General features: G+C 44.9%; 1 protein-coding gene across 1 annotated transcript; it reads left to right on the top strand.

Moving 5' to 3' along the window:
- The first annotated feature begins 126 nt into the window (after nt 1–126).
- Nucleotides 127–27,091, top strand: LOC106581456 (GMP synthase [glutamine-hydrolyzing]). The gene is made up of 16 exons (XM_014163522.3): nt 127–341; nt 1,937–2,112; nt 2,835–2,949; nt 3,142–3,239; nt 7,188–7,291; nt 7,521–7,714; nt 8,017–8,182; nt 8,792–8,943; nt 9,293–9,466; nt 11,093–11,198; nt 18,753–18,868; nt 19,246–19,371; nt 25,406–25,521; nt 25,616–25,746; nt 26,683–26,855; nt 26,961–27,091. The coding sequence occupies exons 1-16, from the start codon at nt 315–317 to the stop codon at nt 27,060–27,062; spliced, it is 2,076 nt and encodes a 691-aa protein (XP_014018997.1). The 5' UTR covers nt 127–314; the 3' UTR covers nt 27,063–27,091.
- The last annotated feature ends 811 nt before the right edge of the window (nt 27,092–27,902 follow it).

Here is a 27,902-nt window from a genome sequence, read left to right as displayed (position 1 = left end):
CAGCAGCTTTTCCATAATAAACTTTTCCACTAAATTATCCAGGAGTACTCCTCCCTGGAAGCCCTTATTCCCACGCAGACAGTCACTACTCTCCGAGAGGGGAGGGGACAGCGACAGTCTTTGAGCGAAGTGGTCGGACAGTGCACGGTCATAGAAAGCCAGCCAGACAGTGAGTATTGTAGCTACGGAAGCGCTAGTTAGCACACATTTTCGTCAGCGGTCGGCGCAACAACTCAGCGAGCAGCCACTAGTCTCTCTCTGTTGCGTACTATCTGGAAGACCGAGGAGCAGAGTCCATTCCGCTACACTCATCCATGGCTCTGTGCAACGGAGATACCAAGGTCAGTCAAATAACGGCCTGTGTGCCGCCAAGGAAGCAACATATCCCGTTTCTCGTTCAATGTGTATCGGCTGTCTGTCGGTGGTTGTCGGCTGCGGGACATGGGCGCTGGGAGTCCCCGGTTAGCTACGGCCTGTGTCGTGTTTTCAGCAAACTTGCGGCGTGCGTTCACCTCCGTCGGAGATGCCCGTCTCCATGCCTGTTGCCTCGTCTTTTAAATGTATGTTTTGGAGGGTTTTATAAACCTCCAGCAGATAGTGAATTTAACTTTTATGCCACTATTGTATCTTTCATGGTGTAGACATTGCTAGCAGAAGCCGCGTGTAATTTAGCTTAGCTAGCTGCAGCCGCACGGTAGCCGCACAGCTGGATATCGACTACTGTAGTTGGCTAACTAACGTTAGCAATAGCCCGATATTGTTAGCTCACTAGCATGATAGCTAGCAATGTAGTTACAGATTGTCGTGGACTTTATACATTTCAACTTCGTAGCAACAGTTCGAGATTGTGTTACGAGCATGCATGTTTTTTCTGTCATTTAACATAAAGAATCGGGTTGGTGGCTAGCTAACTATGACTTGCCAGCTAACTAGCGCCCGGTCTCCAGTCTGTCCACCCACCACACAGTTGTGCCAGCTGCAGCAAAGGCCAACCATCGTATTTACTTTTCTCCGGGAAAGCAGGCCCAGTATAACAACTCCACATCCAATATCGACGCGGTTTTATATGCAATGTGTGGTTCGCAGTTTTAGGGCTTTAATAATGGTGTCACTTGCAGTGCTTGATACACGAGCGAATGCCTGTTGTTTTTCATTGACGGAAGTACGGAGTGTCAGAAACCACGTGGGGACATCTCAGTTTCACAATTTACTACTAGAGCAGTGAGTTGAATTTGTTTTGCCCACGTCTAATGCCCCAATGTATTGAATGAGAAATGTACAGTTTTGATAAGAATATTAAGCTTGTAACCATAGTGATTTTTAAGACAGTCACTATCTATCTCCCTTGATAACACTTGACTGCCATATCAATGAATCAATGGCTGCCTACATAAATCATGCATAAGGGGCGGGTATATAGATTTAACTGAAAAACAACTTGTTTCGATATATCTATTCTAGAGTAACGTCCTCTGGCTTGTGAATCCTGGCTTGAAGCATCTATCTGGTCACTAGAAATCTCAAAAGGCAGGTTAAAGCCCCTACTTGACTGAACAGTTTACCAAAGCTGCTCCCTACTGGACCATGCTCAGGCCCCTAGCTTCTGTTGGACTCGTGATTCTGCACGTCCTATTCTCAGTACTGAGACTCACATGTCTCAAATTGTGTTCTGGCCTTAATGAATCCCGTTCCTCACAATGAGATTACCGAAGTGGGGCCATTCACCATCGCAAATGGTTTTGCCTGTCTTTGAATGAATTTAACGGTTTGCAACGCTTTTTGAACACCCGCTGGTTCAACCATTGTGTTGGGAAAATAGACTATTGTATCTTCATTAAAAACAACATTGTTGAAGGCTATTCCACACGTAGGCCTATGTGGTTATCCTGATTGAGTGTTGGTACGTGGTCAGGACAGTGTGTGTGTTCTCCCCCAGCTGGACATCAGCAGCATTGAGCCTCAGAATGGTTCATGTGAGGGGGCAGTGGTCATCCTGGACGCCGGGGCTCAGTACGGCAAGGTGATTGACAGGCGGATCAGAGAGCTGTTTGTCCGCTCAGAGATCCTCCCACTAGAGACGCCAGCCTTCGCCATCAGAGAACAAGGCTTCAGGTGAGACTGACTGACATCACACTTGCACCTGGGTGGCATTTACAAAGTCAACCAACCTGGACCAAACATTTTGAAATAAACAAGAAAATGCATAAATGTAGGTGTGAGAGAGAGAACCTGTCAGAATAATGACACTGTGATAATTCCCAAGAGCCCCTCTTTATCTGTCCATCGTCTGTGGAAGAACACAGTTGTCAGGACAGCCAATGAGAGAGCCTGGAGCCCTATACAAAGGAATACAAACCAGTGGCTAGACTAAGCAGGTCTTTGTAAATATATGAAATGTTACTGTATATTTTGTATTATCTGACCTTGGAGGGAGGGAGTGTGTGTTTACACTGCATTCTACTGCTTAGGAGAGGTCCCCGTCTCTCTGCAGAAAGGAGAGAGAGGGCATGGGGGGCTTTTTTAGGAGACACTATTTTTCCATTACAGTTTGCTAAATCGTGTCTCCGCCCCTACAGAATAGATGTGCACACACACTCACCTTTTTGGAATGCTTCGGTTTGAACAGACAATAGAGAATGTCTAAACTATGGGCCCACTAGAGAGAGGTGGGGCTTTCAAACAGCTGTATGCTCATGTCTATGCTATTAGTATGAAATGACTACTCTGTTGTTGTGTATGATGACATTGATTGTTTGTCTTTTGCCTTTCAATATTTATCCTCCTTCCTTCTACACTTTAAAAAAAAACGTTCCTCCCCCTTTCTCTGTCTCCAGAGCGATCATCATTTCTGGTGGTCCTAATTCTGTGTATGCTGAGGATGCCCCCTGGTTTGACCCTGCCATATTCACCATTGGAAAGCCTGTCCTGGGTATCTGCTATGGAATGCAGGTAGGAGGGCCCTGAGAAATACACACACATGAAACCTCCCTCCTGGAAGACCTTAGCATAAGACAGATCATTTGGATAAAACCCACTAAGAATCACTTTCTTATGTACACATCACATACAAATGAAAGGAGTTATTTCAATCAATACAAGATGCAGATTTAAGAGGCTAATGATCAATTGTCCTCTCCACAGATGATGAATAAAGTTTTTGGAGGAACAGTACACAGGAAGAGTGTGAGAGAGGATGGAGTATTCAACATCGGACTGGACAACACCTGTTCTCTCTTCAGGTGTGTTGGAAGAACTAAATATTCTTCAGTGTAGGCAGATAGAAAACAGTTTCACCATAACCACTCTGAGAAAATAGGTTAATGGTTAGAAGAGCAAAAACTAGTGTTTTTGATTGGTTTGTCCCAGAGCCATGTGTTTGACGCGAACTGGATCAAAATTCCAACGGTCACATACTTCAGTTTTCTTTCAAGTATTCATTTCGGTGTTTCACTTATGAGATACGCCCCCAGTGTATTCGTCAGAAGCCTTTATTACACTACGCCAGCCATGATAGGCTGGATGTCGAGATTTGTGCGTCGGGGAGGGACATCCCTTCTACCCTATAAAAGGTCTGACGCAGCGTCTCTGAGTCATTCAAAAATAAGCAACGCCTCTTCGTTGCTCGTGCAAGGTTGGCGGTCTGGTGAAATACCTCACTCATGCTATCAGAGAACCGAGGTTACGGTCGTAACCTGAAGTTCTCTTTTCAGTATCAGTTTCGGTATTTCCCTTATGGGATAATCTGACTCCCGTATTGCCAGACAAGTTATCCTGATGACCGACTGCCCTGTTTAATACACCACACAATGGGCCCTTCCCTGAGAAGATCCTACACGTAAAACAGTATGCGCCAGGGTCAGTGCAGTGACATCAAGCCTATAAAACTTTGCAAATGTATGTGGAAAAGCCCAACTCGCTGCTAAGCAAATATCTTGGATAGATATGCCCTTAAATAAAGCCCAGGATGTAGCCATTTCTCTAGTGAAATGAGCCGCAGGCCAGCAGGAGACCCTTACTTGTGTAGGCCAACGCAATGGCCCTCACTATCCAGTGGGATAGGCGCTGTTTTGTGAACGCTTCACTGGTGTAAGGTTTCGCCCAGGAAATGAACATCTAATGACATTTTCTAAACCCCTTAGTCCTGTACATGTAGAGTGCTGGGCACAACATATGCATCCGGAGAGGAAAACGGTAGGGGATAAAAAAAAAGCTTTCAGCTCAAGGGGAAGACGCATCAAAGTTGGGTTAATAACCTTACGGATAAAGGCAAGGGGTTTGGCCACAATGATGCTATCGTTACTGGGTACCGGCTGCACATGACGAGTGCACTGAGAGTGCCTGAATGTCACTTACACGCTTGGCAGAGGCCAGTGCTAGTAATAGAGTTGTCTTTAATTAAAAGCATCTTCAGATCCACCTGATCCAGGGGCGCAAAAGGCTGTTGGCATAGAGCATCCAAAACAACTGTCCCACGACGGGGCAACACAAACGACACAAACGACATGCACCCTTCATAAAACTGTCGTGCTCCCAAAACCTACATGACAAGCCAAAATATCTGCCTGATACTTTAATAGTAGAAAAAGCCTTTGTCTAATAATAATTCCTGTAGAAACGACATGATTACAGAGACAAAGCACTGGAATGACACTGTCTGTGACTTGTTGCACCATTCCTCAAACACGTGCTCTTTAAAGGGAGCTGGTGGATGAGGCTCTAGCACTCTGAATAGTCTCAATGACATTTTGGGGGAAGCCCGGCAGTGTTAGAGTTAAGCGGTTCACGGGCCAGGCCCAGAGTACTAACCGTTCTGGGTGAGGATGGAACATCTCGCCGTGCGCCTGGCACAGTAGGTCCCGACGCAGAGGGAGGGGCCATGGTTCACTGCATAGTAGTTGACTGATCTCTGCTAGCCAGTGTTTCTCTGGCCAATGCAGCGCTATTTTTATGAGAGACCTACCCTTCTCCCGCACCCTGGCTAGGGTGGGGGAAATAGGGGCCAGTCGGGGGGAATTCATACAGGAGGACGCGTGGCCACTCGTGCGCTAATGCGTCCACTCCTATCGGTGCGTCTCGATCCCTCAGGAACAGTGTTTATTCTCCATCGATGCATAACGCTCCACTGCTGGGGTGCCGTAGTGCATCCAAACCTGATTGGCTACCTCTGGGTGGAGCTTCCACTCCTCATATAGAGGGTTCCCCCTGGAGAGTAAATCTGCCCTCAGATTCAGTACTCCCGGTGCATGAGTAGGTCTCAGTGACTGGAGATGCAAACTGTTCCACATATTAAGTCTGTGTGTAAGTGAAGGGATCGCAGTCCCCCTTGTTTGTTTATGTAAGCCACAACAGTGGTATTGTCTGTTATGACTAGGAACATGACGACCCTCCAGAAATGGGAGGAAATACTTTAATGCTAGGGACACCAAGGAGTTCCAGACTGTTTGTCTATAAAATGGAGATGGGGTCCCCACTCACCGTTCTGCCCTCGTGGGTCACACCCCAACTTAAGAACGAGCTGTATAAGGCCATAAGCAAACATGAAAATGCTCATCCAGAAGCGGCGCTCCTAGTGGCCGGGGACTTTAATGCAGGCAAACTTAAATCAGTTTTACCTCATTTCTACCAGCATGTCACATGTGCATCCAGAGGGGGAAAAAAATCTAGACCGCCTTTATTCCACACATAGAGACGCATACAAAGCTCTCCCTCGCTCCCTCCATTTGGCAAATCTGACCATAATTCTATACTCCTGCTTACAAACAAAAACTAAAGCAGGACTTCTGGTTGGGGTGTAGATGGGAAACCACCAGGGATTCGATGGGAGGCATGTGGGCAAGCCCAATCCCTTCCATGTCAACACAGTCCAACACCGAACCCACGTTGGACAGGGTTCTTGGAGGAGAAAGGTGTACGGATAACCTCCAGGCATTCTGGGAAGACTGGTAGTAATTGCCTTGCCGCCCGTTTGGCTTTGGGTAGCCTCTTACCTTGGTAGCGGGACGTGGTGCTCTCTGTTACTGCGTTGGGCCAGGGAATCACCAGTTTGTCTACAGCGCGCTTGCACACATCCTGCAGGTCCACACTGCGAGCTGGTAGGGATGGACCCCGTCCTGCGTCTCCAGTTTCGGATTCCCTGGCAGGAGGCTTGGTGGCCTGGCCGGAAGGGATGAAGCAGTCTTCGTCGCCGTCCGACGATTTCAAAGGAGAACCCCATGGAGTAGTTTTCACCTCCAGTCAGGAAGCCTGGCAGGGAGGCCGCGAGGTCGTTGCTAGAGTCCTCCAACAGCGGGGCAATAGCGTGGAGCTGGTTGCCCCAGCTTGCACTAGCCGCCGCTTCAGGATTCCCTGTGGGGATATCCATCGCCTCTGATGAGCCATTGGGGGCACAAGCACCCATGTTAGGGTCCTGTTGACTCAGGCTAGCTTGGCGTGCCAGCTTGCAACGGAGACTCTTCACAGTGAAGTGGGCACAGTGGGGACAGGAGCTGGGGGAGGCTAATGCTTCCCTGGCATGTTGCAGCCCAAGGCAAGCGGAGCAGAACGAGTGGTTGTCCTTGGCCGATATCGTGTTTCCACAGGAGCACATTTGTGCCGGGATCTTCTCCTTGGAGTGGGAGATGGTTTTGTCGCCATAGCTGGGATGCTATGTTTTTAGCTGTCAGAAAAAACTAGCGTGGTAGGCTAGTCAGATAACCCACTAATCGCGAGCTATCTCCGACGGTGGCACTCGGTGTAATGGCTGGATACCATTTCCGAAAAGACATATTAGAAAGGATAGCTTGGTGTAGCCAGTAAAACACTTTTCTTGTCGAAGTAAAACCACAAAAGCGAACTAGCATGGTGGCTAGCTTGCTAACAATTAGTCGCTGTTTGGATACAGCTGACTTGGTCGTAAAACGAGTTAGCCGTGTCACAGCTGTACCCGTTCCTCCCTCAAAGAATTTTCCTCTTACTATGGTGAAGAAAAAGGAAAATTGCCACCACCGCACAGTCCAGAGAATAGCGGCCGGCGAGCGAGTCATCTTTCAGACACACACAGTTTGACACAAGCACCATGTGGCTGCTTGCTGCTGCTTTGTTCCCTCTGGTTCCAGATATGGGTGGAGTTATTTTAGGTTTCATTATGCCTGTGTGTGAATGTACTTCCTGTCTGACCTTTGACCCTGTGTGTGACTTGATGTTGTCAGGGGCCTTAAGAAGGAGGAGCTGGTGCTGTTGACTCATGGGGACAGTGTGGACAAGGTGGCTGATGGCTTCAAGGTGGTGGCCCAGTCAGGAAGCATCATTGCGGGTAAGTATTTTGGGAAAGGTCCTGGGCCTGGAAGAAAATTATATTTGAGACTAATTTAGTCTACTGCCATACTTCCCTACGTTCAGTCAATTACACAATATGATCATGAAGACCATTGGCATTCCATCCCCTTCTTCCCTCCCCATCCCCTTCTTCCCTTCCTTAATTCGCCTCATCTTTGATCACCCACATCTCACCACTGCCGCCCCCCCACGTTGTTCTCTGACAGGTATTGCCAACGAGCAGAAGAAGCTGTATGGGACCCAGTTTCACCCGGAAGTGGACCTGACGGAGCGGGGAACAGAGATATTACGTAACTTCCTGTTTGAGATCGCCGGCTGCACCTCCAACTTCACCGTCCAGAACCGCCAGCAGTCCTGTATCACAGAGATTCAGGAGAAAGTTGGCAAGTCCAAAGTACTGGTGAGGAATCTATAGTATGGTTAGATGCAGTATGTGGGTGTACAACATGAGCCCCATAGTATAGAACATAGAGACCTTGGGAGGGCGTAGTAAGTTAACCTGAGCTATTAAACACTCAATTAGACAGTGAAATTACACTGTTTTCTCTGCTGAAACAATGTGATCGACTTCCTCTGCTCCCAGAAAGCGGGCTGTCCCTCCAGAGAGAGAGAGAGAGAGGGGGAGGGAAATGGAGGTGAAAGAATGTTTTTCTAGTCCTGGCGTTGTGTTGATTGACATGTCTGGTCCAATGTTGTTCCCAGGTTCTGCTGAGTGGCGGGGTGGACTCCACGGTGTGTACGGCCCTGCTGAACAAAGCTCTGAACCAGGAGCAGGTCATCGCGGTGCACATCGACAACGGCTTCATGAGGAAGAGAGAGAGCCAGAGCGTTGAGGAGGCCCTCACCAAACTGGGCATCAACCTCAAAGGTGAGAGGCCAAGCTGGGCATCATCCTCAAAAGGTGAGAGGCCAAGCCAAGCTGGGCGTCATCCTCAAAAGGTGAGAGGCCAAGCCAAGCTGGGCGTCATCCTCAAAAGGTGAGAGGCCAAGCCAAGCTGGGCGTCATCCTCAAAAGGTGAGAGGCCAAGCCAAGCTGGGCGTCATCCTCAAAAGCTGAGAGGTCAAGCCAAGCTGGGGGTCATCCTCAAAAGGTGAGAGGCCAAGCCAAGCATCATCCTCAAAAGGTGAGAGGCCAAGCCAAGCTGGGCGTCATCCTCAAAAGGTGAGAGGCCAAGCCAAGCTGGGCGTCATCCTCAAAAGGTGAGAGGCCAAGCCAAGCTGGGCATCATCCTCAAAAGGTGAGAGGCCAAGCCAAGCTGGGCGTCATCCTCAAAAGGTGAGAGGTCAAGCCAAGCTGGGGGTCAACCTCAAAAGCTGAGAGGTCAAGCCAAGCTGGGGGTCAACCTTAAAAGTGATAGGTAAAGCTATGTTGGTGTGCTACACCTGTCCAGAATGGACTCGAATGTAGCATACATGTGCCTGGCTGTGTATATGAAAAAAATATCACTAACTTAACTATAATTCTCTCTCTCTCCAGTGGTGAACGCAGCACACACCTTCTATAACGGCACAACGACCCTGCCCATCTCCGACGAGGACCGGACGCCACGGAAACGCATCAGCAAGACCCTCAACATGACCACCAACCCTGAGGAGAAGAGGAAGATCATTGGAGACACCTTCGTCAAGGTACTGTGTCTGTGAGTGTGTCTTGCCTGTCTGTTATCTAGGTGGAAGATGACAAGGGTTAAGACAAGATCATTCTAATATCCTATAACTCTTTGGAACAATGGACCAGCTATGCTAGTTAGCAATGGCACAGGTAGTTAGCAACGGAGCTGGTCCCATGAATCTGTTAATATTCGAAAAGTTTCCACATGGATTCATACCTTGTCCTGAACTTTATCTTAGTCCTAGTCTGTTGTCTGTCTGTCTTTCTGAGATTCTGTCTGCGAGTCTCTGTCTGTCTGTCTAAAAAAATAATAAATAAAAAAAAACTATTGAATTGACTTCCTGTGTGTGTGGTTGGTGTCTGTAGGTGGCCAATGAGGTGATAGGGGAGATGAACCTGAAGCCGGAGGAGGTGTTCCTAGCCCAGGGCACCCTAAGGCCAGACCTCATAGAGAGTGCTTCTCACCTCGCCAGCGGCAAGGCAGAGGTCATCAAAACACACCACAACGACACAGAACTCATCCGCAAGCTCAGAGACGAGGTACACACACACACACACACTGAAACAAACTTCAAACACAACCTTGAAAGCATGTATCAGAGCTTTCTGAGCCAGAGGTGGGACCAAGTCACTATTATTCAAGTCACAAGGTCCAAGTCTCAAGTCGAATCCCAAGTTGAGCGGGTCAAGTCCAAGTCGTGCAGTCTAAAAGCAAGTCATGTAAAAAAAATCTATACAGGCAATTACTTGTTCAACAAAAAAATCTGTTTATTTATTGAGGCTACCAGATAGCCCTTTTCATTATTTTGTCTACAACACATTTTTGACAATTATAGATGGGTGAGTGTTCCACCAGGAACTAATGGAGTACAAGTGGGGTGTGTGGGGACCGCATTGAGTGTGACACAAGATGTATCATGTATGAAATGCAGAGGGTCAAGTAAACATTGGACATCGACAGTAACATTGTCAGATTCCCTTATTCACCCGCACATTACAGACAACACATTTCAAGCAATTTTGACATACAAATATCAATTTCAAGCCATTTTGACATACAAAAAGACCAGTAATCTGCTAGTAGTTGTTGCTTGATACCCCATTGCTGGTGAGCTTGCCGGTTCATATTCTTATCACCAAACGATATTTATGTCAATCCTCTCTCTCCCTGCAATGTAACATTTGCACTGCACCTGATCCTATAGCAAATCAGCCATCTTTTCGCTAGATCAGTGGATTTGACCTGCGACCCACAAAAAGGAGTGGTTCAAAGCTTGCCACCCCCGTGCCCTGGGTGGTGGTGCATTTTCAAAACCGCAAGATGCAGAAATAAAGTACGTTTTACACCTGCATTTTGAGCTGAAAGTAATTCATGTTAGCAGTCAATTTCAAATATCATAATTAAATCCCCAGACTCTTTTTGTTGTTGTTGTTGACATCTTCATAAGAAATGAAGGTAGTGCAACGTCACAGCTATCTTCAGACATAGTACCACCACTGAGGTATAGAATTATAACCCACGCAAACTAGGCCTATCTGAAATAGGAAAATGACCAAATCACCAGCTAGCCTATTGTTGTGGAAAAGATGCATCCGTAGCAGATTGCTAAACGGTACTTTATATGGATAAATATTAGCATAGGTAGGCTACTCTTTGCGCACCAATGCTAATGACTGGTAAACAGTCAAGATGCACTACTTTTTGGTTCTGAAGCAAAAATTTGATCATTTTGAAACAAGAATTTGGTGTAATGCCGTAGGCCTGTGTTAGTGAACAGATCGAATAAGCCAAGTAATAAATACAAATGGTAGACTATATGTAGCCTATTAAAATACAATCCCCCAAAACTTTCTCACTATGCTAGCTCACCCAACCTGTGTTGATTGACAGTTTGCTGGTCCAATCCGAGGGCAGAGTGCGTTTAATTAGGCAATCTTTTTTTGTTATTTTTTTGAAAGTGCGATACTGTCTCTGGCTGCGTGGAGAGTTATTCACTGAGTCTCTGTGCCACAAAATTAATGACAAAACATTACAAATCAGTCTCAAGTCCAAGTCAATTCTGAAGTTATTTTATTTTATGTCATGACATTTGTGACTCGAGTCCAAGTCATGCGACTTGAGTCCACAACTCTGATCTGAACTGTCTCCTCTCTCACTCCCTCCAGGGAAAAGTCATTGAGCCACTGAAGGACTTCCATAAGGATGAGGTTCGGGCACTGGGCAGAGAACTGGGACTGCCAGAGGACATCGTCTGTCGACACCCTTTCCCTGGTCAGTACCCCGCCGTACAGAATGTTTTTTATTTATTTATATATATATATATATATGAGTCATGGAAGATTTAGAACCAACACTGAATAGAATGTTCTATATAGAGTCATGGAACATTTAGAACCAACACACGACAGAACGTTATATATAGTCATGGAACATTTAGAACCAACACAGGACAGAACGTTATATATAGTCATGGAACATTTAGAACCAACACCGAGTAGAATGTTCTATATAGAGTCATGGAACATTTAGAACCAACACACGACAGAACGTTATATATAGTCATGGAACATTTAGAACCAACACAGGACAGAACATTATATATAGTCATGGAACATTTAGAACCAACACAGAATAGTATGTTCTATATAGAGTCATGGAACATTTAGAACCAACACAGGACAGAACATTATATATAGTCATGGAACATTTAGAACCAACACCGAATAGAATGTTCTATATAGAGTCATGGAACATTTAGAACCAACACAGGACAGAACATTCTATATAGTCATGGAACATTTAGAACCAACACCGAATAGAATGTTCTATATAGTCATGGAACATTTAGAACCAACACAGGACAGAACGTTATATATATAGTCATGGAACATTTAGAACCAACACAGAATAGAATGTTCTATATAGAGTCATGGAACATTTAGAACCAACACAGGACAGAACGTTATATATAGTCGTGGAACATTTAGAACCAACACCGAGTAGAATATTCTATATAGAGTCATGGAACATTTAGAACCAACACAGGACAGAACGTTATATATAGTCATGGAACATTTAGAACCAACACAGGACAGAACATTATATATAGTCATGGAACATTTAGAACCAACACAGGACAGAACATTATATATAGTCATGGAACATTTAGAACCAACACAGAATAGAATGTTCTATATAGAGTCATGGAACATTTAGAACCAACACAGGACAGAATGTTCTATATAGTCATGGAACATTTAGAACCAACACAGGACAGAACGTTATATATATAGTCATGGAACATTTAGAACCAACACAGAATAGAATGTTCTATATAGAGTCATGGAACATTTAGAACCAACACAGGACAGAACATTCTATATAGTCATGGAACATTTAGAACCAACACAGGACAGAACGTTATATATATAGTCATGGAACATTTAGAACCAACACAGAATAGAATGTTCTATATAGAGTCATGGAACATTTAGAACCAACACAGGACAGAACATTCTATATAGTCATGGAACATTTAGAACCAACACAGGACAGAACGTTATATATATAGTCATGGAACATTTAGAACCAACACAGAATAGAATGTTCTATATAGAGTCATAGAACATTTAGAACCAACACAGGACAGAACATTATATATAGTCATGGAACATTTAGAACCAACACGCGACAGAACATTCTATATAGTCATGGAACATTTAGAACCAACACAGAATAGAATGTTCTATATAGAGTCATGGAACATTTAGAACCAACACAGGACAGAACATTCTATATAGTCATGGAACATTTAGAACCAACACAGGACAGAACGTTATATATATAGTCATGGAACATTTAGAACCAACACAGAATAGAATGTTCTATATAGAGTCATGGAACATTTAGAACCAACACAGGACAGAACGTTATATATAGTTGTGGAACATTTAGAACCAACACCGAGTAGAATATTCTATATAGAGTCATGGAACATTTAGAACCAACACAGGACAGAACGTTATATATAGTCATGGAACATTTAGAACCAACACCGAGTAGAATGTTCTATATAGAGTCATGGAACATTTAGAACCAACACACGACAGAACGTTATATATAGTCATGGAACATTTAGAACCAACACAGGACAGAACATTATATATAGTCATGGAACATTTAGAACCAACACCGAATAGAATGTTCTATATAGTCATGGAACATTTAGAACCAACACAGGACAGAACGTTATATATATAGTCATGGAACATTTAGAACCAACACAGAATAGAATGTTCTATATAGAGTCATGGAACATTTAGAACCAACACAGGACAGAACGTTATATATAGTCGTGGAACATTTAGAACCAACACCGAGTAGAATATTCTATATAGAGTCATGGAACATTTAGAACCAACACAGGACAGAACGTTATATATAGTCATGGAACATTTAGAACCAACACCGAGTAGAATGTTCTATATAGAGTCATGGAACATTTAGAACCAACACAGGACAGAACGTTATATATAGTCATGGAACATTTAGAACCAACACCGAGTAGAATGTTCTATATAGAGTCATGGAACATTTAGAACCAACACACGACAGAACGTTATATATAGTCATGGAACATTTAGAACCAACACAGGACAGAACATTATATATAGTCATGGAACATTTAGAACCAACACCGAGTAGAATGTTCTATATAGAGTCATGGAACATTTAGAACCAACACAGGACAGAACATTATATATAGTCATGGAACATTTAGAACCAACACAGAATAGTATGTTCTATATAGAGTCATGGAACATTTAGAACCAACACAGGACAGAACATTATATATAGTCATGGAACATTTAGAACCAACACCGAATAGAATGTTCTATATAGAGTCATGGAACATTTAGAACCAACACAGGACAGAACATTCTATATAGTCATGGAACATTTAGAACCAACACCGAATAGAATGTTCTATATAGTCATGGAATATTTAGAACCAACACAGGACAGAACATTCTAAATATAGTCGTGGAACATTTAGAACCAACACCGAATAGAATGTTCTAAATATAGTCGTGGAACATTTAGAACCAACACAAAATAGAATGTTCTATATATTTTGTATTTATTTTTATTTATCCATTATTTTACCAGGTAAGTTGACTGAGAACATGTTCTCATTTACAGCAACGACCTGGTACAGGGGAGAGGAGGGGGATGAATGAGCCAATTGTAAACTGGGGATTATTAGGTGACCGTGATGGTTTGAGGGCCAGATTGGGATTTTAGCCAGGACACCGGGGTTAACACCCCTACTCTTACGATAAGTGACATGGGATCTTTAATGACCTCCCGTTTAACGTCCCATCCGAAAGACGGCACCCTACACAGGGCAGAGTCCCCAATCACTGCCCTGGGGCATTGGGATATATTTTTTTTAGACCAGAGATATAGTCGTGGAACATTTAGAACCAACACACGACAGAACATTATATATAGTCATGGAACATTTAGAACTAACACAGAATAGAATGTTTTATGTACAGGTGAAGTCAGAAGTTTACATACACTTAGGTTGGAGTCATTAAAACTCGTTTTTCAACCACTCCACAAATTTCTTGTTAACAAACTATAGTTTTGTCAAGTCGGTTAGGACATCTGCTTTGTGCATGACACAAATCATTTTTACAACAATTGTTTACAGACAGATTATTTCACTTATAATTCACTGTATCACAATTCCAGTGGGTCAGAAGTTTAAATACACTAAGTTGACTGTGCCTTTAAACAGCTTGGAAAATGTCATGGCTTTAGAAGCTTCTGACATCATTTGAGTCAATTGGAGGTGTACCTGTGGATGTATTTCAAGGCCTACCTTCAAACTCAGTGCCTCTTTGCTTGACATCATGGGGAAAATCAAAAGAAATCAGCCAAGACCTCAGAAAAAAAATTGTAGACCTCCAGAAGTCTGGTTCATCCTTGGTAGCAATTCCCAAACACCTGAAGGTATCACGTTCATCTGTACAAAGAATAGTACGCAAGTATAAACACCATCAGACCACGCAGTCGTCATACTGCTCAGGAAGGAGACGCGTTCTGTCTCCTAGAGATGAACGTTCTTTTCTGCGAAAAGTGCAAATCAATCCCAGAACAACAGCAAAGGACCTTGTGAAGATGTTGGAGGAAACCTGTACAAAAGTATCTATATCCGCAGTAAAACGAGCCCAATATCGACATAACCTGAAAGGCCGCTCAGCAAGGAAGAAGCCACTGCCACCGCCATAAAAAAGCCAGACTACGGTTTGCAACTGCACATGGGGACAAAGATCGTACTTTTTGGACAAATGTCCTCATGTCTGATGAAACAAAAATAGAACTGTTTGGCAATAATGACCATCGTTATGTTTGGAGGAAAAAGGGGGATGCTTGCAAGCCGAGGAACCCCATCTCAACTGTGAAGCACAGGAGTGGCAGCATCATGTTGTGGGGGTGCTTTGCTGCGGGAGGGACTGGTGCAATTCACAAAATAGATGGCATCATGAGGTAGGAAAATTGTGGATATATTGAAGCAACATCTCAAGACATCAGTCAGGAAGTTAAAGCTTGGTCATAAATGGGACTTCCAAATGGACAATAACCCCAAGCAAACTTCCAAAATTGTGGCAAAATGGCTTAAGGATGACAACAGTCAAGGTATTGGAGTGGCCATCACAAAGCCCTGACCTCAATCCTATAGAAAATTTGTGGGCAGAACTGAAAAGCGTGTGCGAGCAAGGAGGCATACAAACCTGACTCCGTTACACCAGCTCTAACAGGAGGAAGGGGCAAAAATTCACCCAACTTGTTGTGGGAAGCTTGTGGAAGGCTACCTGAAATGTTTGACATAAGTTATACAATTTAAAGGCAATGCTACCAAATACTAATTGAGTGTATGTAAACTTCTGACCCACTGGGAATGTGATGAAAGAAATAAAAGCTGAAATAAATAATTCTCTCTACTATTATTCTGACATTTCACATTCTTAAAATAAAGTGGTGATCCTAACTGACCCAAGACAGGGAATTGTTACTGTAATTTGTAATGTTTTGCAGAATGTCTATGGCTTTAATGTTAACCCCATCTTCTCCTGTAGGTCCTGGCCATCAGAGTGATCTGTATTGTTAACACTCTCCTGTAGGTCCTGGCCATCAGAGTGATCTGTATTGTTAACCCTCTGCTGTAGGTCCTGGCCATCAGAGTGATCTGTATTGTTAACACTCTCCTGTAGGTCCTGGCCATCAGAGTGATCTGTATTGTTAACCCTCTGCTGTAGGTCCTGGCCATCAAAGTGATCTGTATTGTTAACCCTCTGCTGTAGGTCCTGGCCATCAGTGATCTGTATTGTTAACCCTCTCCTGTAGGTCCTGGCCATCAAAGTGATCTGTATTGTTAACCCTCTGCTGTAGGTCCTGGCCATCAGTGATCTGTATTGTTAACCCTCTGCTGTAGGTCCTGGCCATCAGTGATCTGTATTGTTAACCCTCTCCTGTAGGTCCTGGCCATCAAAGTGATCTGTATTGTTAACCCTCTGCTGTAGGTCCTGGCCATCAGTGATCTGTATTGTTAACCCTCTGCTGTAGGTCCTGGCCATCAGAGTGATCTGTATTGTTAACCCTCTCCTGTAGGTCCTGGCCATCAGAGTGATCTGTATTGTTAACCCTCTGCTGTAGGTCCTGGCCATCAGTGATCTGTATTGTTAACCCTCTGCTGTAGGTCCTGGCCATCAGAGTGATCTGTATTGTTAACCCTCTCCTGTAGGTCCTGGCCATCAGAGTGATCTGTATTGTTAACCCTCTGCTGTAGGTCCTGGCCATCAGAGTGATCTGTATTGTTAACCCTCTCCTGTAGGTCTTGGCCATCAGAGTGATCTGTAATGTTAACCCTCTCCTGTAGGTCCTGGCCTGGCCATCAGGGTGATCTGTATTGTTAACCCTCTCCTGTAGGTCCTGGCCTGGCCATCAGAGTGATCTGTATTGTTAACCCTCTCCTGTAGGTCCTGGCCATCAGTGATCTGTATTGTTAACACTCTCCTGTAGGTCCTGGCCATCAGTGATCTGTATTGTTAACCCTCTCCTGTAGGTCCTGGCCATCAGAGTGATCTGTATTGTTAACCCTCTTCTGTAGGTCCTGGCCATCAGAGTGATCTGTATTGTTAACACTCTCCTGTAGGTCCTGGCCATCAGTGATCTGTATTGTTAACCCTCTGCTGTAGGTCCTGGCCTGGCCATCAGAGTGATCTGTATTGTTAACCCTCTGCTGTAGGTCCTGGCCATCAGTGATCTGTATTGTTAACACTCTCCTGTAGGTCCTGGCCTGGCCATCAGAGTGATCTGTATTGTTAACCCTCTCCTGTAGGTCCTGGCCTGGCCATCAGAGTGATCTGTATTGTTAACACTCTCCTGTAGGTCCTGGCCATCAGAGTGATCTGTATTGTTAACCCTCTCCTGTAGGTCCTGGCCTGGCCATCAGAGTGATCTGTATTGTTAACCCTCTGCTGTAGGTCCTGGCCATCAGAGTGATCTGTATTGTTAACCCTCTCCTGTAGGTCCTGGCCATCAGAGTGATCTGTATTGTTAACCCTCTCCTGTAGGTCCTGGCCATCAGTGATCTGTATTGTTAACCCTCTCCTGTAGGTCCTGGCCTGGCCATCAGAGTGATCTGTATTGTTAACCCTCTCCTGTAGGTCATGGCCATCAGTGATCTGTATTGTTAACCCTCTCCTGTAGGTCCTGGCCTGGCCATCAGAGTGATCTGTATTGTTAACCCTCTGCTGTAGGTCCTGGCCATCAGAGTGATCTGTATTGTTAACCCTCTCCTGTAGGTCCTGGCCTGGCCATCAGAGTGATCTGTATTGTTAACCCTCTCCTGTAGGTCCTGGCCATCAGTGATCTGTATTGTTAACCCTCTGCTGTAGGTCCTGGCCATCAGTGATCTGTATTGTTAACCCTCTCCTGTAGGTCCTGGCCATCAGAGTGATCTGTATTGTTAACCCTCTCCTGTAGGTCCTGGCCATCAGAGTGATCTGTATTGTTAACCCTCTGCTGTAGGTCCTGGCCATCAGAGTGATCTGTATTGTTAACCCTCTCCTGTAGGTCCTGGCCATCAGTGATCTGTATTGTTAACCCTCTGCTGTAGGTCCTGGCCATCAGTGATCTGTATTGTTAACACTCTCCTGTAGGTCCTGGCCATCAGTGATCTGTATTGTTAACCCTCTCCTGTAGGTCCTGGCCATCAGAGTGATCTGTATTGTTAACCCTCTCCTGTAGGTCCTGGCCATCAGAGTGATCTGTATTGTTAACCCTCTGCTGTAGGTCCTGGCCTGGCCATCAGAGTGATCTGTATTGTTAACCCTCTCCTGTAGTTCCTGGCCATCAGAGTGATCTGTATTGTTAACCCTCTCCTGTAGGTCCTGGCCATCAGTGATCTGTATTGTTAACCCTCTCCTGTAGGTCCTGGCCATCAGAGTGATCTGTATTGTTAACCCTCTGCTGTAGGTCCTGGCCTGGCCATCAGAGTGATCTGTATTGTTAACCCTCTCATGTAGGTCCTGGCCATCAGTGATCTGTATTGTTAACCCTCTCCTGTAGGTCCTGGCCATCAGAGTGATCTGTATTGTTAACCCTCTGCTGTAGGTCCTGGCCTGGCCATCAGAGTGATCTGTATTGTTAACCCTCTGCTGTAGGTCCTGGCCATCAGAGTGATCTGTATTGTTAACCCTCTCCTGTAGGTCCTGGCCATCAGTGATCTGTATTGTTAACCCTCTGCTGTAGGTCCTGGCCTGGCCATCAGAGTGATCTGTGCAGATGAGCCCTACATCTGTAAGGACTTTGCTGAGACCAACAACATCCTCAAGATCATCACAGACTTCTCTGCCATGGTGAAAAAGGTCAGAGAGCAGAGCATCACTAGTCTATGACAGGAACACGGTACTAATAAGAGTTTTGGACATGGAGCTCTGGACTGTTGGACTGTTGATGCAATTGACCCCAACTGTCCTTCTTTATGCACCAACATGCTGATAACTTACGTATGTCGGCGGCAGCGTAGCCTAGTGGTTAGAGCGTTGGACTAGTAACCGAAAGGTTGCAAGATTGAATCCCCGAGCTGACAAGGTAAACATCTGTCGTTCTGTCCCTGAACAAGGTAGTTAACCCACTGTTCCTAGGCCGTCATTGAAAATAAGAATGTGTTCTTAACTGACTTGCCTAGGTAAATAAATGTCAGACTAGCTAATAATAATCATCACTTACTCTGTCCCTCCAGCCCCACACGTTGCTGCAGAGAGTGAAGTCGTGTATATCAGACGAGGAGGAGGAAAAACTCCTGCAGATCACCAGTCTACATTCACTCAATGCCTTCCTGCTGCCAATCAAGACTGTGGGAGTCCAGGTATCACTTCTTACAGTATTACTCACTCTAGGCACTGCTTGACATGAGGTGTCTGTCGGAATGTGACCTCTGACTTATACACATACATACATTACATGCATACATTACATACATGCATACATACATACATACATATATACATACATGCATGCATGCATGCATACATACATACATGCATACATGCATACGGTCAAATGTTTGGACACATCTACTCATTCAAGGGTTTTTATTTATTTATACTATTTTCTACATTGTACATGGAATCATGTAGTAACCAAAAAAAAGTGTTGAACAAATCAAAATATATTTTATATTTGAGATTCTTCAAAGGAGCCATCCTTTGCCTTGATGACAGCTTTGCACACTCTTGGCATTCTCTCAACCAGCTTCTAAGAGGTAGTCACCTGGAATGCATTTCAATTAACAGGTGTGCCTTGTTAAAAGTTAATTTGTGGAATTTCTTTCCTTCTTAATGCGTTTGAGCCAATCAGTTGTGTTGTGACAAGGTAGGGTTGGTATACAGAAGATTTGGTAAAAGACCAAGTCCATATTATGGCAAGAACAGCTCAAATAAGCAAAGAGAAATGACAGTCCATCATTACTTTAAGACATGAACGTCAGTCAATGCAGAACATTTCAAAAACTTTGAAAGGTTCTTCAGGTGCCGTCGCAAAAACCATCAAGTGCTATGATGAAACTGTCTGTCTCATGAGGACCGCCACAGGAAAGGAAGACCCAGAGTTACCTCTGCTGCAGAGGATAAGTTCATTAGTTCCACACACCCAACTAGAGAAAGTTACCAACCCTTACACTCCATATTTTCTGCTGGCTGCCCCACCACAACCACAGAAAGCACTGAGCGAGGCTGAAACACCTGTTTTATATGCGGCTTTAATAACTCAATGATTATTATTTCATTTTGCTAAACAGGTGGGACTCTGAATGACGGGTCGCCACTGTGTATAGCTGGTTAGCATGTGGGGCGCACCGATCGGTGTCACCTCATTAGTCAGAATGTGTTACACCTTTGCTGGCGTGTCCATCTCGTTAGTGGGAAGGTCTTTCACCTGTCCTGGCCCAGCTGCTATTTAAGAGTGGTTGGCCCAGTGTTCCAGTTGTCTTGATAGATGTGGAGGGTCAATGCCTTTCTTTGGCTCTCCCTAATTTGATTTATAACAAAACATTATTTAGCCTCTTCTTGGGTAAATTTAGTGGGTCTCATGGTGGGTGTCTTTTAGGTCCCAGTTGTTGTTGCTATGCAACTTTCAGTGGACGCCAACCATGACTGTCTTTCAGAACCCCTCCCAAAACTCCACCTGTTTAGATTTGGCTGTTGTCAGTGACTCTTTGTTAGTTTCCCCTTCTGTTTGAGTGACCATTATTTGGTTTTCTTGCTGGGGAATGTAACAGGCTACTGGTCACCTGACTGAGGCCTTTTATCATGTCTGGGTGCTCCTCTATAGTCGAGCATGGATAGATGGGTTTATCTGATTCTGGTGCTGAGCGACATGTCTGGCTGCTCCTCTATAGTCGAGCATGGATAGATGGGTTTATCTGATTCTGGTGCTGAGCGACATGTCTGGCTGCTCCTCTATAGTCGAGCATGGATAGATGGGTTTATCTGATTCTTGTTGCTGAGCGACCATGTCTGTTCGGATTCGGTTTTAAACCGATAATGAAGGTTTTAAATTTCGCTTCTGTTTTTTTAATTAATATTTTATATTTTTTAACAATAGGCTAAATGCATTGTGGGTGGAATGCTGTAAAAAAAACACCTAAAACAATTGATGGTAGTGACTGCCCATTACATTCAGTTATTAGACTAACCATCATTTATTCACTTTACTTTAATAAAACGTTTAGGTTCTGTTTATTACATTTGTTTTTAGTATGTGATTTAAAAACAAAAATGTACTAGTCTACCATGTACAATGATGGTGGACTAGTGACTGCCCATTACGGCTTCTCCCTATAAACCATCCTTTATTTACATTGATTTAATTTCAGTTGTGTGTGTGTGTGTGTGTATATATATATATATATATATATATATATGTGTGTGTATATATATATATATATATATATATATATATATATGTGTGTGTGTGTATATATATATATATATATATATATATATATATATATATATATATACTGCTCAAAAAAATAAAGGGTACACTTAAACAACACATCCTAGATCTGAATGAAAGAAACAATCTTATTAAATACTTTTTTCTTTACATAGTTGAATGTGCTGACAACAAAATCACACAACAATAATCAATGGAAATACAATTTATCAACCCATGGAGGTCTGGATTTGGAGTCACACTCAAAATTAAAGTGGAAAACCACACTACAGGCTGATCCAACTTTGATGTAATGTCCTTAAAACAAGTCAAAATGAGGCTCAGTAGTGTGTGTGGCCTCCACGTGCCTGTATGACCTCCATACAACGCCTGGGCATGCTCCTGATGAGGTGGCGGATGGTCTCCTGAGGGATCTCCTCCCAGACCTGGACTAAAGCATCCGCCAACTCCTGGACAGTCTGTGGTGCAACGTGGCGTGGTGGATGGAGCGAGACATGATGTCCCAGATGTGCTCAATTGGATTCAGTTCTGGGGAACAGGCGGGCCAGTCCATAGCATCAATGCCTTCCTCTTGCAGGAACTGCTGACACACTCCAGCCACATGAGGTCTAGCATTGTCTTGCATTAGGAGGAACCCAGGGCCAACCGCACCAGCATATGGTCTCACAAGGGGTCTGAGGATCTCATCTCGGTACCTAATGGCAGTCAGGCTACCTCTGGCGAGCACATGGAGGGCTGTGCGGCCCCTCAAAGAAATGCCACCCCACACCATGACTGACCCACCGCCAAACCGGTCATGCTGGAGGATGTTGCAGGCAGCAGAACGTTCTCCACGGCGTCTCCAGACTCTGTCACGTGCTCAGTGTGAACCTGCTTTCATCTGTGAAGAGCACAGGGCGCCAGTGGAGAATTTGCCAATCTTGGTGTTCTCTGGCAAATGCCAAACGTCCTGCACGGTGTTGGGCTGTAAGCACAACCCCCACCTGTGGACGTCGGGCCCTCATACCACCCTCATGGAGTCTGTTTCTGACCGTTTGAGCAGACACATGCACATTTTGTGGCCTGCTGGAGGTCATTTTGCAGGGCTCTGGCAGTGCTTCTCCTGCTCCTCCTTGCACAAAGGCGGAGGTAGCGGTCCTGCTGCTGGGTTGTTGCCCTCCTACGGCCTCCTCCACGTCTCCTGGTGTACTGGCCTGTCACCTGGTAGCGCCTCCATGCTCTGGACACTACGCTGACAGACACAGCAAACCTTCTTACCATAGCTCGCATTGACGTGCCATCCTGGATGAGCTGCACAACCTGAGCCACTTGTGTGGGTTGTAGACTCCGTCTCATGCTACCACTAGAGTGAAAGCACCGCCAGCATTCAAAAGTGACCAAAACATCAGCCAGGAAGCATAGGAACTGAGAAGTGGTCTGTGGTCCCCACCTGCAGAACCACTCCTTTATTGGGGGTGTCTTGCTAATTGCCTATAATTTCCACCTGTTGTCTATTCCATTTGCACAACAGCATGTGAAATGTATTGTCAATCAGTGTTACTTCCTAAGTGGACAGTTTGATTTCACAGAAGTGTGATTGACTTGGAGTTACATTGTGTTTTTTAAGTGTTCCCTTTATTTTTTTGAGCAGTGTATACACACACACACACACACACACACACACACAGTAAGTGTTGCTTCTGACCCTCCCAACCTGGGCTCTAAACCGGGGACCTGCTGAACACAACGGCCTCCCACGAAGCATCGTTACCTGTCGCTCTTGCAGAGCAAGAGAAACAACTACTTCAAGGTCTCTGAGCGAGTGACGTCACTGATTTAAAATGCTACTAGTGTGCACCGCTAACTAGCTAGTCATTTCATACCAATTACATGTGGACTTATTTTATTTTATTTGATATTTAAAAACCAAAACTAAACCGAAATTTCAGCTAATCGCTCAGCACCTCTGATGCTGGAGTCTAGTCATATCTCCCCTTTTCTGAGAGTATCTCTCTGACCATCCCTCAGTTTCTCTCTTGATGAAGGGAGTATGAGTCAGGGCAGTAGCTGACCAAAATGCTCCCTCTGGTACTGCTGGAGTAGGCATCTTCACTCTCTCTGTCTCTCTGGAGTAGGCCTCTTCACTCTCTCTGTCTCTCTGGAGTAGGCCTCTTCACTCTCTCTGTCTCTCTGGAGTAGGCCTCTTCACTCTCTCTGTCTCTCTGGAGTAGGCCTCTTCACTCTCTCTGGAGTAGGCCTCTTCACTCTCTCTGGAGTAGGCCTCTTCACTCTCTCTGGAGTAGGCCTCTTCACTCTCTCTGTCTACATTTGCCCCACTACATAAACTGGGCTCTGTGGTCAACTTGCCTGGCTACCCAAACTCCTTGCTCCGTCCAAATGCTATGCCACGCCCACAGACGTTAGTTTCTTCTCAGCAATGCGTCTGGACCTGAGTACCTCCCCTGATGATTTCTAGAACGCAAACACATTATGACCATACTGATTGGTCCCAGACACAGAGGGGTTGGACCAGAGCCAGAACACACATGGGTAAAGCAGCATTTAAAAAAGTCGTTATTTGCTTGGATACTCTGATTTTGTTAGAGATGATCCAATCACTGATGACTTTGTTTGGTACAACACCGCTCATTTTGAGTCTCAGACTGAAGTATGTAGCAAACAGAGCAGCGGAAGAATTCTACTACATGGGCAATATGTCTCTGTCTGCCCCACTACATTACCCACTGGGCAATATGTCTCTGTCCGCCATTACCTAGGCGATATGGCTCTGTCTGCCCCACTACATTATCTAGGCTATATGGCTCTGTCTGCCCCACTACATTATCTAGGCTATATGGCTCTGTCTGCCCCACTACATTATCTAGGCTATATGGCTCTGTCTGCCCCACTACATTATCTAGGCTATATGGCTCTGTCTGCCCCACTACATTATCTAGGCTATATGGTCAACGACAGCCTTTATGACCCAGTGGTCTATAAGTCTCGGTCTGTTTTTCCATTGGTTTATTTCTGAAATTCATAAAAGCTTTGTTTCCATGAAATGAGAAATCCATAGTGTCTGCACACTGTAGAACAGACAGCACAGTACGAACCTGTCTTTTTCTTTTCTGTCCCTCTCTTCTGACGGGTGTGTGGTGTAGCTAGGCCTAATGTTAGCCTGTGGTTTGGGCTCTGACGCCACGACTAGTTAGACTCTTCCTGTTATTCCTTCACCCAGCAGCCATCTCCTTCTCACTATAACAGGATGGCACTGCTACCGCCAGGGCTGAGTAGGTAGAACTCTTCCCATAATTGCTGATACCGGGTCAGATATATTTGTTTATCCAGCTAATGGTTAAGGTTAGTATTGGGGAGGGGTAATCTGATCCTAGATCTGTGGTTAGTGGCAATGTCTGCCAATGGGTATTTTGGAGATTTACTGCTCTCTGTTAATTTCCTTCAGGCTTTGGTTAAACAATGTCTGTCTGTTGACAAGTGCATGGTAATGGAATGATGACACAGCTGGCTCCGCCCATTCAGTGGTGGATGTCTCCTCCACACTTCCTGCTGAAAGCCACTGAGAGATATATTTATCCCAGAAACAGTGAATGTGTGTCTGTGTGTTGGATAAAGGAGGCAGGAGAGACGGAGCGCTACTTTTACCTCAGAAAGTGTGACTGTGTGTGTTGGTAAGTGGACCAGGAGAGACACAGGAGTGTTAACAGAGAGGGGCTTATTGTTCTCTGTGGAGTTTGGCTGGGAGCAGAGGGAGAAGAGAAAGGCCTCAAATAACCCCAGTCTCTTAATGAAGTCTAAATGTGAAGGATGGACCCCGATAGATCACTTTTGATTAACTAATCATCACAATAATGAAGTGTTGGTCAAGTGAACCTCTACAGCATGCATAAGTGATCTAGCTGAAGCTTTACCATGTGTTCTGTGTGTGTGTGTGTGTGTGTGTGTAGGGTGACTGTCGGTCCTATAGCTATGTGTGTGGGGTCACCAGTAAAGAGGCACCACACTGGGAATCCCTCATGTTCCTGGCCAGACTCATCCCTCGCATGTGCCACACCATCAACAGGTAACCCAGTACACAGTAGATGAAGTAGAACCAGTTACTGCTAGCAGGATGCCATATGGACTCTCCTCTCTCCTCCCTCCCTCCCTCCCTCCAGAGTTGTGTATGTATTTGGGTCCCACGTGAAGGAGCCCCCCACAGACATCACCCCCACCTTCCTGACCACGGGCGTTCTCAGCACACTCAGACAGGCAGACTTTGTGGCCCACTCCATCCTCAGAGAGTCTGGTAAGTGGTTTCCTGCTTCAGGAGGGGAGCAGAAGGGCTGGATAGAAATTATTATTGGATTCAGTATAGAGAGTATAGAAATACAATGTGTAGAACTCTAGGGATGTGCACGGTTATTCGAATATTTAAACGGACGTTAGTATTGAAATACTTGTCAGTATTCATTTTGGCGAGAGAGAAATTATAGGCCTATTTTAACACTGAAAAGGCTTTTTCGGAATTATATTAAAACGTTAATGTGACTTTGTTACATACAAGGATATACTATGACATTTTCAAATGATTAACGTATTGGAAACAACACACTTTTCAAGGTAGTTTTTACGATGTGCACGGTGCGCCCCATGAAGACGGGTAACTTTGTTTGTTGGCCAATCAAAGAAGCCGAGAGGCTCAATGTGGAGTGAGTTCACTAATGCAATGCAAGTTGAAATAAAATTAGGGATTTGAAAGTTAGCGAAATGAGAAGGAGCAGGCTACAACGAGGAACCGACAGGTTGTATTCCGCGCATGTGAAACATTAGATTTGATAGGCTGCTGTTTATGGGGTTGGGAAGAAAGCACAGCATGCAGCCTTAATTAGCCTAGCTAGCTATTATATGGGATGAGAAATAACACTGTGGCTGCTACAAGTTAGCTAGCGTTGCGTTGGCGTCTCGCTCTCTCCCTCCGTCTGGTCGCTCCCAACACACACACCAGGCTGTATACTGATGCAGCAATAGAGCGCTAGCTTTTCCCTCGCGCAGCATTACTCAGGTTAAAACCTTAAGTTTAAACAAAAACATGTATTTCAGATATCCGACAAAACAATCATGATGCTATTTGAATAGTGAAAAGATTTCAAACCCCCCCATCCCTGTAGAACCAACCTCCCTTTATGAGGTGCTCGTTGCTAACCCTGTCTGGTGTGGTAATTCTGTACCCTCTTTCTCCCAGGTTACTCTGGGAAGATCAGTCAGATGCCGGTCATCCTGACCCCTCTGCACTTTGACCGTGATTCCTCACAGAGGCAGCCGTCCTGCCGACGCTCTGTGGTCGTCAGAACGTTCATCACCAGCGACTTCATGACCGGTATACCTGCCACGCCTGGAAACCACATCCCTGAGGAGGTACTACGGCTCGCCGCGAGATGGGGATCAGACATTACTCTCAGAGCAGATGTATAAACCACGGTCTCCAGCTCTAACCCTTCTCTCTCTCGCATGTCTCCCCAGGTGGTGCTGAAGATGGTAAATGAGATCAAGAAGATCCCTGGCATCTCCCGGGTGATGTTTGACCTGACCTCCAAACCTCCCGGCACCACAGAGTGGGAGTAGAGCTCATGGAGAGAGAGAGAGAGAGAGGAGATGTGAGCTCCTCTCTTCTTCTTCTCCTCCTCCTTTCTTTCCCTCTCCTAACACCTATCCCCCCCATCTCACCTCTCCTTTCAGATCACCCCCCCCCCCCCCCCCCCCCCCCTTCTCTAGAACATTCCTATGGAAAGCAGGCAGTACTGTGACCAGCACACACCTGAAGCCGCTACTCTGCCCCCCCCCCCCTCTCAGTTTTTGGGAGGTGTGTTTGTATTATTGTTATTATAGATATGATGACTATTCATCCTTACTTCTGGATCAGTTTCTTCATGCGTGACAATGCATTATTTTTTTCCTTCTTTGGCATAAGTGCTGCTTCCTGCTTTTGGAAACAGCCAGTTGAGATTCAAGGGTTAAGAGAGTCAGAGAGTTCAGGAAGTGGATTGTGTAAACGGCGTGCCTCAGATTGCAGCGTGAGACCAACGACAGAAGAAAGAAAAAACCACATAATTGTATAACATACAGGAGAAGGAAGAGCAGCAACTAGCCAGTGGCTTAAAGTCTTCCATCGCGTTTTGGCTTTTTTGTTCCACTTCCGATGATTCTTTTTGTCCCATGATTATTTTTACTCAACCATTTCTGTTCCAACTGTATACTGTGCAAAGAGACAGACAGGGGCTGCCTGTCCAAAGTCATTCAGCAGAGAAACTGTGACCAATATCATTTTTTTAAAACTTTTATTTTTGCCAAATGTAGATAAGCTGTGGTGAAATTAGATCTGGGTTTTTGTTGACGATTCACTTAAATGAAAAATGTGATGTTAAACTACCAACACAGTGGCCAAAGGAAAATGAGTTAATTTTC

The sequence above is a fragment of the Salmo salar genome, chromosome 20 (genome assembly GCF_965601325.2).
Source record: "Salmo salar chromosome 20, fSalSal1, whole genome shotgun sequence".
NCBI classification, from domain to species: domain Eukaryota; kingdom Metazoa; phylum Chordata; class Actinopteri; order Salmoniformes; family Salmonidae; genus Salmo; species Salmo salar.
The sequence above is the reverse complement of the archived record's forward strand: the minus strand, read 5'-3'. Positions and strand labels throughout refer to the sequence as shown.

What these genes read in the sequence shown, in the direction of transcription:
- LOC106581456 (XM_014163522.3), top strand. Translation starts at nt 315, where the DNA reads ATGGCTCTGTGCAACGGAGATACCAAG. An exon ending in ATCAGAGAACAAGGCTTCAG is followed by an intron (nt 2,113 to 2,834) that starts GTGAGACTGACT and finishes CTCTGTCTCCAG; the next exon opens with AGCGATCATCATTTCTGGTG. An exon ending in TCTCTGCCATGGTGAAAAAG is followed by an intron (nt 18,869 to 19,245) that starts GTCAGAGAGCAG and finishes CTGTCCCTCCAG; the next exon opens with CCCCACACGTTGCTGCAGAG.